This window comes from Poromitra crassiceps (genome assembly GCF_964638095.1).
Source record: "Poromitra crassiceps genome assembly, chromosome: 22".
Classification (NCBI taxonomy): Eukaryota; Metazoa; Chordata; class Actinopteri; order Beryciformes; family Melamphaidae; genus Poromitra; species Poromitra crassiceps.
Genome location: NC_139647.1, coordinates 18,524,645 through 18,538,354, shown reverse-complemented (window position 1 = coordinate 18,538,354; position 13,710 = coordinate 18,524,645). Strand labels below are relative to the sequence as shown.

The 13,710-nt window shown below is 44.1% G+C and overlaps 1 protein-coding gene across 1 annotated transcript; it reads right to left on the bottom strand.

The window, feature by feature from the left end:
- Positions 1 to 666: 666 nt before the first annotated feature.
- rbm45 (RNA binding motif protein 45) lies at positions 667 to 13,443 on the bottom strand. Its single transcript, XM_083658576.1, has 12 exons — positions 13,155 to 13,443; positions 9,147 to 9,269; positions 8,167 to 8,293; positions 7,560 to 7,640; positions 7,458 to 7,517; positions 6,834 to 7,004; positions 4,712 to 4,841; positions 4,146 to 4,242; positions 3,318 to 3,472; positions 2,807 to 2,882; positions 2,252 to 2,390; positions 667 to 1,166 (listed from the first exon to the last, which is right to left on the bottom strand). Exons 1-11 carry the CDS (start codon positions 13,428 to 13,430, stop codon positions 2,274 to 2,276), a joined length of 1,413 nt encoding a protein of 470 aa, XP_083514702.1. The 5' UTR covers positions 13,431 to 13,443; the 3' UTR covers positions 667 to 1,166; positions 2,252 to 2,273.
- Between the last annotated feature and the right edge of the window lie 267 nt (positions 13,444 to 13,710).

Below are 13,710 nucleotides of genomic sequence, written 5' to 3'. Positions count from 1 at the left end.
TCCAACTGCTTCCCTGAAAACTATCAAATTAGTTGCTTATCATTTGCAATAGACTACTTGCACAACTCCACTACTTCCTGAAATGAGTAGGGCATCTTGGTTTCCACACTATTGGATGAACTGATTAATGTCAGCTGTGCCTGATCACTGTTGTTGTGACTGCAGCAGTCAGGCACACCTGACATTAATCAGTTCATCCAATAGTGTAGGACAGGAAACCAGATAGATGCCCTACTCATTTCAGGAAGTAGTGGAGTTGTGCAAGTAGTCTATTCAGAATCGAATAATGCTACTTTGGCGTATTTCTAGACCTATCCAAAGCTTTTGATGCTTGTTCATCAGGACGTTGTGCTTTACAAATGAGCTCATGGACAGCTGGCTCCATAAACGGTCTACTCACAATTTGTAGTTGCACATGTATAGATAATCAATAGGATGATGCTATGCTGCAGGCGTGCTTCCTTCAGGCCTTGTTCCTGGTGGTCCATGTTAGTTGTCTACATAACACAACCACATAAATGCTTATTGTAAATTATAACATTATAAACTAAAAAAAGAACGGACTGAATGAACTAAAAAAGAATAACTGAAAAATCACTTGTTATTGAGCTTGGCAGTTATTCATCCGTCAACACCAAATGAAGAGACAAGCTGGGTGGTTGTTTGTTGAGTTTTATTTCAATTACGCTTTCAGAAAGTGAACAACCAGTCTAGTAAAACACCCTTGAGCTCAGTTCAACAACAAAATACAACACAACTCACATTAATTTTCCTGTCATTTAAAACCAAAAAGTTCTGCCACACTGAGAAAGTCTGTTGATTGATTTAACGTATAATGCTGCTACTGTTGTAAAAAAAAAAGTAGTTTGAAACGATGCACTTTATGATAACAGCATGACACTCGAAAAACAACATCAACTGAGTCATGGTTCACAAAGAGAATATCACAGAACTCAAATTTAGCATAAGGATGCTGCCCACAATGTTTTTGTTCAGGCGTTAACGTTGACGTCTTTATATCAGTAGGCAACAGTTACAGGAAGTTAACCCGACCAGAAGTAGGTCACAGGAATAGGTCAGACAGGTGTCAAAGGTCGTGTCAGTGGTCCTTGGTGTTTGTCGGTCGGTCGGTCGGTCAGGGGTCATTGTGTCATGACAACAGTCGCCTAGGGGACAAGAAGCTGCAGAGAGTTATTCACAAAAACATATGAACAAGTGAAGAGCTTTCATCATGAACAGGCCAAAGAAGTGCAGCCTGTGGAGAGTGAAGCACGTTAACATCTAAAACTGACAGAACGTCCGGCCAAACGTGGTGCTTTCCTTAAAACAACGTTAGGGAGGTGACAGGACTGTGGGTTGACAAAGAAAGACAAAGTCCATTACACCACACCACCAACTGAACATTTTAGTGAGAGCAGCTTTAAGGACACTTTGGTACCAAGACCTTCATCAGGTTGTTCTACTGAAACACTCGTCTCAATAAAGTTGCTTCACTCGTAAAGATCAGTAGATGGTGTGCATGAGAGAGAGAAACGTCTTTGAATATCCCTTTTGAAAATCCCAATCGGCTAATCTGATTGCATCGCTCATTGATCAATACAAATATTCAATACGAGATGGTGAAGGTGACTACACTCAATGACTTAAATGGATCAGTTAGTAGCATTTCAAAACTAACACAATCATCGCTTCAGTCCAATTAGTGCCATTTGGAAAACAGGTCAACTAAACACTCCCCCCCCCCCCCAAAAAAAGAAGAAGCAGAATCTGTCAGTTGTCAATGTCAGTTACAGAGATTATACACAATGTGGTGAATACTGGCAATGCAACAATTCTGTAGGACACCAATAACACATGACTTCACTCAGGCCCGGTACATAGTTAATGCAAGGTACACATACGCCAACCCAAGATGGCAACATACGCAAATTAATTCAACAAATCTGCCACCGCCATTTTGGGCGTCTTTACACCGGAAACGACTACTTTGAGGTGTTTATCTAGCAGTGTTTGTATTTAGCACCTCTGCCGGAAATGCGAGATGTTGTGAACTTTGGACTATTAACGGTACGCAAGAACATATAAAAAAGATTTGCCTTTGCCGCATGCGTTGCTTTCATAGACTATGTAACGGGCCTTACACAGAATACACGTTTATAAAAAATAATATAAAAATAATACAATGCTACAAAAAGGCCAAATACGTTGGTACATAGTGGCGTTCCCTGCCAGCAGAGAACGTGGCACTTACCCTGCAATTCTGTCGCGTGCTCCTAGTAGGTGCGCGGACGCTTGTGAGACTCCTCTCGAGGAGGGTCGGCCAACATCACCTTCATTCTCACGCCGTTGACCATCCGACCGTGGAGCAGCGCCATAGCCTCGTCCGCACACTGAGAGAGAGAGATGGAGAGAGAGAGAGAGATGATAGATACAGGGAGAATTTGAATTATTTGATATTTAAAATGTAGCCAGACTTCCTTTAATATCCCCCCCTCCATCTTCCTCATTTGTCACCATATCCTATGAATCATAGCCTCTCTCTGTCCATACCTCTACCCGTCTCTCCCTCTTTCACTCCCTCAGCACACTTCATCATACTCAACCCAACCTTTCCTCCTCCCATAATCCATCTTGCTTACTTTAGTCACCTTACTCTGCTTTCAATCTACTCTCCCTCCTTCCATCTCGCTACTCTTCCATCAGTTCAGAGTCTCCCCCGTTTCCTCCTCGTATTTCATGTATCCAACATCACTTCCTCCCTTCAACACTCTACTCTACCCATCCCTCCATCAGTCCTGAGTCTCACCTGTTTCTCAGCGTACTTCATGTATCCAACCTTCCTCCCTGGAACCAAATGGACCTCGATGAGAGAGCCAAACCGACTGGAGAGAGTCAGACAGAGGGAGAGCAGAAACAAAAGATGAACGTGACAATCCAATTGAGACATTTCTTAATGTTGTTGATTGCCTGGACCAGTGTTTTTCTTAAAGGAGAACACCCACGGAAAAACAAAGCTGATTTAGTTTGCACAAATGACCATACTGGTCCACAACTGAAAACTGAACTCAAATCAACTCATCTCTCAATAACTGGCAAAACCGTTTTTCAGATATGTGTGAGATTATGTTAAAAATAAATCAGCGTCGTTTTTCGGTGGAGAGTGCATTTATGTAACACAATGTGCTTGTCCCCCCTACACACTGGTTATTTTGGGGATCAGGTAGAGACAGTTTCTCTAATCACTCTGCCATCATTCGTGCCTGGATGTTCTGATTGTGCATAAAAAGAATTATTGGCAGTTTTGTCGGGACATTTACCAGAACACGTCCTCCAGCACGTCCAGTGGCAGCACCGAGGGGGTGAACACCACAAACAAGCGCTCCTTCACTTTGCTGTCGGGTACGAGCTTCTTCAGAGATGGCAGGGTGACGTCCGTCTGGATCCGGGACACTGGAGCGACATTAGAGAAGGGCTGGGGGATACAAACAAACATACCCAGGATCAGAGCTCCACCCATAAACACAGGTCATTCTTTTATGAACTGATGCTCAATGCTTATTGGTCAAAAATCATCAACATGGTCATCAGTTGGCAGGCCAAACATGTTCAGATACAAAAGGACCACTTATTAATTTGATTAATTATTTATATCTGTAACGTCTTATACGTGGCACTCGGACTCGAACACTGGGGACGCGAAACTCGACTTGGACTCAAGTTGTAGTGACCCGACTAAAACACTGGTACCACTTCTCAAATCAGACATCGCTGTACTTTCTCCAGTGTTCCATGCAACAGTGACAGTGGGGCAGTGGCGGCCTAAAAGTTAGAGAAGCGAGTTTGTGACCGGGCGGAAGGTCGTGTGTTCAATCCCCGGGACCGGCAGGATAAATCTGGGCGAGGGGGGGAAGTGAAAAGGCAGCGCTTGCCCCTGCCTCATTACCACCACTGAGGTGCCCTTGAGCAAGGTCCTAACCCCCAACCGATCCAGTGAAGCAGCAGATCAGACTGCGGTTGTACTGGTCAGCTTCCGTGTGTGTGTGCGTGTGTGTGTGTGTGTGTGTGTGTGTGTGTGTGCATGTGTGCGAGTGTGAATGTGAACAGGGTACTCCTGAAAAAGAGCATTGCTCTCAGCTCAAACTTACAGGGGGCTTCATCATTTGGTTGCTGGTGGAGGGTCCATTCCAGACTGTGGACATCATCTGGGCTGCAACAAACTGCATGGCCATCCGGCCTACTGGACTACACACACACAGAGACACACGCACGTTATTTCAAATGATAACAAAACAAAATTCCATCTGTGTATCATTGTTAGCACACTTGATACATTATGTTAGAGTGATGATGACATTCCAGAAGGAATTCACTATTTTCTTTTTCCAGAGGCCATTTTTGACCCCATGATGTGGGGGCATATTCTTCCTTTTTGGGGAGGAATGTAACTGAACTATGATATAAATTGTATTGCATTATTATGAATACTTGACAACTCTACATGACAACAGGGTGAAACGCAGAGAAGGGTGTTCATCTGGGACCGTTTTTGCTCTGTGATTTTGAATTTCGTGGGCAACGTTTTCGGAACCATTTCTGCCTCTAACGCCGGTTCTTTCGGGAACCTGGTGCATACATTGGTGTGTGTGTGTGTGTTTTATATACATGTGTGTGTGTGCAAATGCATGCCTATTATGTGTGCATCTGTGTGTACCTGGTGCGGTCTTCTCCGTCATCAATAAAAACTACCGCCAGTCTGTTTCCGGGTGGATATTCAAACCCATTCAACTTTTCTTTGGCATAGACCGCTGATCCGAGGTTATTGTAGCGAATCACAGCGTGACCTAGAGGCACATGACACACGGGGATCAAACAACAGCCAATAGAAGAAGTATTAAGTACTTAATGAACCATCAGAGCACACACCCACAATCAACTCTTACTTTAACTGCACTTAATTACTTATTGACGGATTTTAAACAGCTATTTTTGTCTTTTGACTAAGTTTATACTGAAGCAAGAAATTTTAATCAAAATAACAACAACAATAAATAAATGTTATTTCTGAAAAATGTTTAGCTGTCATTAAGATATATATACCGTAAATTCCGGACTATAAGCCGCACCTTTTTTCCCGTTTTTTGGCCTTTTTTGGCCCCTGCGGCTTATATAACGGTGCGGCTTATCTATGGATTTTTTCAAAAAAAAAAAAAAAAATCTCTCTTTTTTAGCACTCTTTCTAACTATAAATCCACTTCTGTTTTAATTTCCTCTCTTGCCCTCTTTTCACCACACTGTATGACACTGTATGACACTGTGTGCACTGTAAATAACAACACAGGTGGTGTTGTGTTATGTTGTTTTGTTGAAATGTTAACTCATTGAATGCCAATGACGACAGCTGTCGTCAATTCAAATACTGACGTAGAGTGCCAATGACGACGGTTGTCGTCAATTGCGTTTTTTGACGGTGGGACGTGGATCAATCCCTGATACATCTCTGGTACAACTATTGTAGCTATTGGAGGTCTATAACCTATTTTACAGAACCCTTAGGTGGCGACAGTGCTCTCCACATAACAGAAAGGCAAGGAAAAAACAAAGAAGAAGTCGTTATGGAAACGGAAATCGCATCGCATCCGTATGCATCGATATGCTGAAGCACGTTACTGCAGCTGTGCCTGCAGCAGCCAATCTGCTCCCACAATTGAGCCGCTCTGTGTCGGTTGCGACAGCACATCCGCACATCCACACCGTGGAGTTATTATTCTCAACTGGAAGCATCGTTGCCGGTGACAAACACACGCGGAACGCTGTAAAAAAGCTGCACCCTTCACTGTGCGCACAGCAAACTCAGCAGAGAGCCACCACAGACAGGAGGAGGAGTGTGCAGTTGAGGCGGGGCGGGGCGGGGCGGGGCGGGGCGGGGGGGGGGGGGGGGCACGCAGAGCAGCACGCAACACCCAGACAGACCCAGGCAGCAGGACAGGATTGACAAACGCAAGCCAGAATATCCGATGCCCACCAGCAGCAAATCAAGACCAGCAAGAAGCTGCAACCAGCAGCGCACGCAGGGGCCAGCGCTGCTGGTTGTAGCTAAAAATATTATTCTGCCAAACAAAATTCCCTGGCCTAAACTGTTTTATTGAAGGAAATTATTTTTGAGGTGTGACTACATTAGAAAAGATTAGCTTCAGAGTCAGTGTGTGCTTGAAATGTTTAATTTCACAAAAGGCCAATTATCTCAGCTTCTAGAAAAAAATTGCTGTTTTTGGATGAATCAAGCTATCTTCTCCGGCTCATAACTAAAGAACGGAAAATGGGATCAATAAACTTTTTTTTGCAGATGATAGAATAGAGTCTCATCGTTCTTTGTGCGTGTTCAGTGTTTACATAGTAATATCACACAATATTCTGTGGGCCTCGAGAAATCACTGAAAACGCTCTGAAACTCTGGCACTGGGAGCGTCCGTTCTCCAAAAGTGGCTGGCACTCAATGAGTTAATAAATGGGAGCTTCCTCAAACAGCCATCTCTTTCCCGACAATCCCCTCTGTGCATGAACCCTTACATATGGGAATTAAACATTAAAACACAATAAAAAAAAAAAAAAAAAAAAAATACCATTAAAACACCCGCGGCTTATAGTCCGGTGCGGCTTATATAAGAAAAAAATAGTCAACTTTGCAGGTGCGGCTTATAGTCCGGAATTTACGGTAATAACTTAAGATATATATGAAGTTATCACATCAATACTGTGTTGTCATTTTCCATTTGATCATGAAGCCCAGCTAAATAAAGCAAATACTTTATCGGTGTATGACTACTAGTACTAACCTTTGCTCATTCCGTAAGCGTCTCTCTGGAGCTCACAGTAGTCCATGCCAGGTATGATGTCAAACAGACCATAGATCTGCTCCTGGGTAATCCCTGCTCTTGATGACACCATCAGGCACCGTGTGATGACATCACTGGAGCGGTAGTCTGTGGCTTGGTAGCTGCCAGGGTCTGCTGCCGTACAGGGAGAGAGGAGGGGGGGCAACCAGGCCAATGGGAAATGTAAATGGAGTTTAGTGGATGACTCAACTGAACATTCCTCCTGATCATCATGTAAACATAGTAAAAAAAAAAAAATACTCAAATCTAAATAAGTACCGGTACTCGAATATTGATATTACTTAAAATGCCCCTTTTGACTTTGGAGCCATGTGAGTGAATCTAGCGCCGGTCCACTGCACTGTCCGCTCTGTGTCTTGTGTGAGACGCCAGGAGACAGTAAATATGACGACAGGATTGTTTCATTTGAGGTATTAAAATATTTTCCTTCACATGAGTGATTGTGTAGATGAAACACAAGAGTATGATGAAAATCAATAGAGTATATTCAAATTGAAGCATATTCCTTGAAAACCTGACTGTCAAAATCAAGCATTTCCCAAACTTTCAAGACTTCGTACGAACCCTGCATTAAGGGGTAGGGGTTCATTTGGTCGTTCCCGGCCATGTGATCAGCTCTGGGTCCTCCTCCTCCTCCTCCTCCTCCTCCTCCTCTTTCTCCTCCACCTCCTCCTCCTCCTCCCGCCGAGTAATCTCCGTCTGTTGCTGCGGTCTTGCTGCGCGGTTCAGCCAGGATGGCTCTATAAGCTAACAATATAAACATAATCCACGTCATCAGTAGCACAGTGTGGTTCATGAAATGTTAACAAAATTGAGGAGTTGTCGTAGTTGGAAACATCCTACCTATTTCATCAACTGCTCTGTAATTGTCACTCAAATGCATAGAACTTATATATGATTTATGACACGATTTATTGATCATTACCATGTTCTGCTATGAGGCTCTGTTGCTATATTAATACTATAATAATAAATAATAATGATTGGATTTATATAGCGCCTTTCCAAGTGCTCAAAGCTCATTATTCGTTCACACCATTCGTACCGGTGGTTCGAGGGCGTGGCAGCCACACATCGGCGCTCAACGGCCCCTCCGACCACCATCATTCATGTCTACATTCATACCAATCTTACGAGGCAAGGAGGGTTAAGTGTCTTGCCCAAGGACACAGCGACGGCAGCTGGGAGGGAGCGGGGATCGAGCCGCCAACCCTTGCGTCATTGGCCGACCCGCTCTACCTCCTGAGCTAAAGCCGCCCCTACTAGTACTTACATCTGTCACAGTTCTCTATAGCGACGGCAGCTTGGGAGGGCTTGTAGTATCTGACGTAGCCCAAACCTTTACTCTCCCCCGTCATCTTATTCTTAATGATCACACAATACTCAATCTCTCCATATTCCTAGAGAGAGAGAGAGAGAGAGAGAGAGAGAGAGAGAGAGAGAGAGAGAGAGAGAGAGAGAGAGAGAGAGAGAGAGAGAGAGAGAGAGAGAGAGAGAGAGAGAGGTTAAAGAGACTGGTTTGCTAGGATCACATAAAACTTAGTGGCCCAGTCATTTATCAAACGTACGACGGAAAACTGTGCATACAGTCATTCCCACACAAAGCACACCGCTTTCACCTTGTGGGCGCAAGTTCAGCAGCGTGCATTTGTTTTGCACATTTCATACAGAGAGGCAATTCAAAGTGCTTCACATAAAATAGACAAGAAAAGAGCGCAGAAATAAAGAGAACATAATATGTCACCGTGAAATTTGGAGTAAAGAAGCTTATCTGTGCTTTACTTTCATGAGAAGATCAGTTTCCCCAAATCAACTCGGGAAGAACTTTATCCACGAGGACAGAAGTAAATACAACACACTTGGTAGAGCAGTGGTTCTCAAAAATGTTCACGTCAAGGACCCCTAAACTGACAAAAAATTAGACCACGGACCCCCATTTGCTAAGATTTCGGCTTTTAGATGTTTTATTACATAAAGTGTATGAAACCCATGACCAAAACAGTCCTACATTCTGTGTGTGTATGGATGGAATTAGTGAAAATAAGTATCCCCTTTTGCTGGGGACCCCCTGGAAGCCCCTCAATTACCCCATTTTGAGAACCACTGTGGTAGAGAGTGCAAGTGTGAGGTCTGACAACTTTTTCTTCATCTAGATGAAGTCTAGATCTAAGACTTGTGATACCGCTATTATATATTGTTATTGTTATATAGGCTATCCATATCTTGGTTGGAGAGAGAGAGAGAGATCAATACCTTAAATGTGTTTTTGAGGTCCTCCTCTGAGAAGGTTTTGGGGATCATGACGAAGATCCTCGTCAGCTCCTCATCCTCAACGTCCCTGTGTCGTCCTGTGTACCTCGACTGGGCAATAAACACCTAAACAAACGAATGAACAAACAGTAACCATTACAACCCACTGTCTGATACATGAATCCTTGTTCTACACTAGCCTCAACGCGAGACTCGTCAGCGGAAGAATGACTGAAGAGTCTCGCGTTGAGGCTCAGCGTTGCCAGGTGTACGATAATTATCGTATTTGTACGATAATTTCGCCTTCTGTACGATCGATAATGCCAAAATTCCCAGAAAGTACGATAATTTGATCATTTTGTGACACTTAGTTGTAATCAATATACTAATATGGATCCTATGTTTGTTTATACACGTCTTCTCACAACGTCTTTGCAGTCAATCATGCATTCCCCTAGGACAGGGGTTCGGTTCCCAAACTTTTCTGTCCAAGTACCACTACATACCAAACCAAATTTCCCAGGGACCACTTCCACTGCGTATACCAACCCCCCTCCCCCCCTAAAATAAAATTAGGTGATGTAATCATGCAATAGCAGCAGAAAGGCTAAATGCCAATATAAGGCTATACTAGCTGGTTCAAAACGGACACACACGGACACACACACACACACACACACACACACACACCTGCCAACATTAGGCTGTGAAAAAGAGGTCCCCTTCATCAGTGATGTCACTTTAGCAATTGTGATGTCATCAGTGATGGCACTTTAGCAATTGTGATGTCATCAGTGATGTCACTCGAGCAATTGTGATGTCATCAGTGATTCCATTCGAGCAATTGTGATGTCATCAGTGATGTCATAAATCAATTGTGATGTCATCAGTGATGTCATAAATCCTTCCTGGCTGAGGCTATATACGTAAGTGGTGAAGCACGGCCAGAAAGCCATTAACAGAAGAAGAGGTGGAAGACGGCCACTGCTCGCGTACGATAATTTCCCTCCAAAAACGATCATTTTTTTTGCCATCAGATGAGTCGGAAAATCATTAAATTGGAAAAGCGGATTTCCTTATTATACCAAATTCAAGACGATGAGCCGATGGCTTTTAGACTCGGATGAGAAAGGCGGCCACCCGAACAGCAGATCCGCGCGCCGCAAGCTGTTGGAGTCTGCAGTAGAGAACCACGGACGGAGTACACCCATCGTCCTAGAGCTGCAGTCGCCCGCCTGCCCGGAGAGAGGGTCCACCATCGACGCTCCTGTTTCATCTCCCGGGAATGATCCCGCTCCGGCTGCCGCGGATGCTGTCTCGTCTCCCGAGAACGAACCCGGACCTGCTCCCCACCCCCACCCCGGGGGCCACGGTGATGTCTCACCAACCCCGAGGCCGGTCGACACAGCAGGAGAACGGAGGAGCGGAGCCGCGCTTGGAGCTGCCATCTCTCAGCCTTCTGATGTTGTTCCCACCCGCCCCCCCATCATCTCCCCCGCTGCTAATTCTTCCTCATCAGACTTCCCGGTATGTGAAACTCTTATTATTGGAGACTCTATTCTGCGTCATGTCTCCGTGGCAGACTGTGAAACCAGATACCACCCAGGTGGTAGAAGAACATCCTCTTCTTTTAATTCAAGATTCAAGATTCAAGATTATTTTATTTATCCCAAGGGAAATTTGTCTTGGACATACATACGGCTGCTACATACAAAACAGTGCAAACCACAAGACAGTGCAAACATGTGCAAACATACAATTAAAGTGCAAGTGCATCATAGTTACAGTAGATGCTTATTTATGGGGATGAAAGAGTTCTTGTATCTGTTGAGGTATCGTTTTTTGTTTTTGATTGGGACTCTGTAGCGTCTACCAGATGGAAGCAGTTCGTATTCTATATGCAAAACATGGGAGGGGTCAGTAATTTTCCTAGCTTGTCTAATTACAGTTTTCTCAAAAAGCATTTGGAGGGTGGGATGATTTCTCACCCCCATCACTTTCATTGCCGTGTTAACCAGTCTATTGATTTGTGATCTTGATTTAACTGATAAGTTGCCAAACCAAACAGAAATTCCATAACGTAAAATGCTCTCTATAACAGCAGAATAAAACAACAAAAGCACCCTCTGTCCGACCCCAAACACCCTGAGTCTCCGTAGAAAGTAGAGTCGCTGTTGAATCCTAGAGCATACAGAGTTCACATGGACATTCCACGACAAGTTGTCATCAATATGAAGACCCAGATATTTATATGAATGGACCTGGGCAATGTGGGCACCGTGGACCAGTGTAGGAGAATGGTCCCCCAGGTGCCCCGGATCGAAAATAATTTCTTCTGTTTTTTGTGTGTTTACAATGAGGTGGTGGTCCTCACACCATTGCACAAACTTAGCAACCTCCAAACTATAACTGGAAATATCTGTGTCTGTGTCCATAAGACCCAAGATGGCTGTGTCATCGGAAAACTTGATGATAAGAATTTTGGGGTGACTGCTTATGCAATCATCTGTGTATACTGTGAATAGCGGAGGAGAACTCACGCATCCTTGAGGGACACCTGTGTTGATGACCTTGGACTCAGATAGTGTCTGGTTCACTCGGACCTGTTGGGTTCTATTGGTTAGAAAAGAGTGATACCACCTGATGATATAAGGGTTAACGGACATCTGTCTGAGTTTACTGAGGAGGATGTGTGGCTGCAGAGTGTTAAAAGCAGAGCTGAAGTCGACAAACAACAATCTGGCATAAGCTTTGGGGTTTTCCAGATGTTGCAGAATGGAGTGTGTTATGGTAAGTGTTGCATCATCAGTCCCACGGTTGTCTTTATAGGCAAACTGATATGAATCTAACTGACCATGTATGTTTGACTTCAGCTTCCACACCATCAGTTTTTCTAGACATTTGACTACAATGGAGGTCAGGGCTACTGGTCTATAATCATTATTTTCTTTGGGGACAGGTTTTTTTGGAAGAGGAGTAATGATTGCTCTTTTCCAAAGAGATGGAACGGTATGGGAGTCAACTGACCTTTGAAAGACAGGGGCCCAGGCTGCTGTAAGTTCATCTGCACATGTCTTTAAAAGGAAAGCCGAGACACCATCCGGGCCTGTGGCCTTATTAGTATTTGTTCTTTTAAACAGACGTGTGACTTCAATGGGGTCAATATGTATTATTGGAACATCGTCATCAATGGTTATGGTGCTGGTCTGGTACCTAGTTGTTACCAACAACTAGGTAATGACACCTAGTTGTTGCATCCAAATTGTTGCATAAAATCCACTTTTCTGTCTTTCAAAAACCGAAAAGCATTTATCTGGAGCACCTCGAGCAACCCGGAAGTCGTTGCTCCGGGTTGCTTCAGATCAGAGAAGAAGAAGAAGCAGCGCTCCAGATAAATGCTTTTCGGTTTTTGAGAGACAGAAAAGTGGATTTTATGCAACAATTTGGATGCAACAACAACTAGGTGTCATTAAAAGAAGAGGATGTTTTACATCGGTTAGCGTCTTCACTTCACGTGAAGACTCCGGTAGGAGCCGGCATTTAGACCTAGACGTGAAAATGGCACAGTGTAAAATGGGAAAATACGTGACGTTCGCCGGGCGCTAATGCGCTCGTATGAGCCAGAAGCGCCCGGCTAGCGGGGTAAGTTCTACACTAGCTACTTCCACCATGAACAATAATGCAAAACTCCTCTGTACACAAATTGAGGGCCTGTTTCAGGAGGAATCCACTTCCTGTGATTTTATACACATCGACAGGCGATTTAATGTAGCGTTTGTTTGTTTTTTCTTTTTGGAATTTGGTGGTGTGTATTTGTAACGTTACTTTTGCACAATAGCTGCTTTTAGCTAGCGTTAGCTAAGTAAAGTTAGCTTAGCTTCTTTAGCTAACGTAAGGCTAACCAACGTCGCTGCGTGTGTCTACCGTTACTAGATATATTTCGTGTGCGGAACAATATTCTTGGCAAACTGTTGTTTATCGATCCGTTTGAGCAACTGATCAGCGGCCTACCTTGATCGGTTTAGTCCCCTCCACCAGGACCTTGCCGTGCATTTCTTCCATTGCCAGGCAGGCATGCGAGGACTTGGCGTACTTCACATAGGAGACGCCTTTAGACTCTTTGGTCTGTTTGTCTTTGACCACCCAGATCCCCGTGATGTCCCCAAACACGGAGAAACTATCTCGAATAACATCTTCAGACACGGACCGGCTGGTGACTAAAAACAGTCGGCTGTTGGGGGGTTCGTCGAGATTTTCGCCTTGTTTGGGGTAGTCCATTGACTCCATCTTTGTGCTCTTTGAGTTCTTCTTCTTCTACTTCTTCTTCTTTAGTGTTTAATAGCGGTTGGCATCCTTAAATGGTGCATTACCGCCACCTACTGGACGTTGATGTCTTCTTCATAGATAAGTTGTCCTTTATTTATCCCATGTGGAAATTCATCATAGTGCAATCTATGTACAGTGTTCATCATGTATCCACCCGTCCTATCCACAAGCACAGAGGTCGTGCCGACCTACCGACCACTGGCACCGACTCGTAGCGCATTTCTGAAGTAAGGAGACCTTT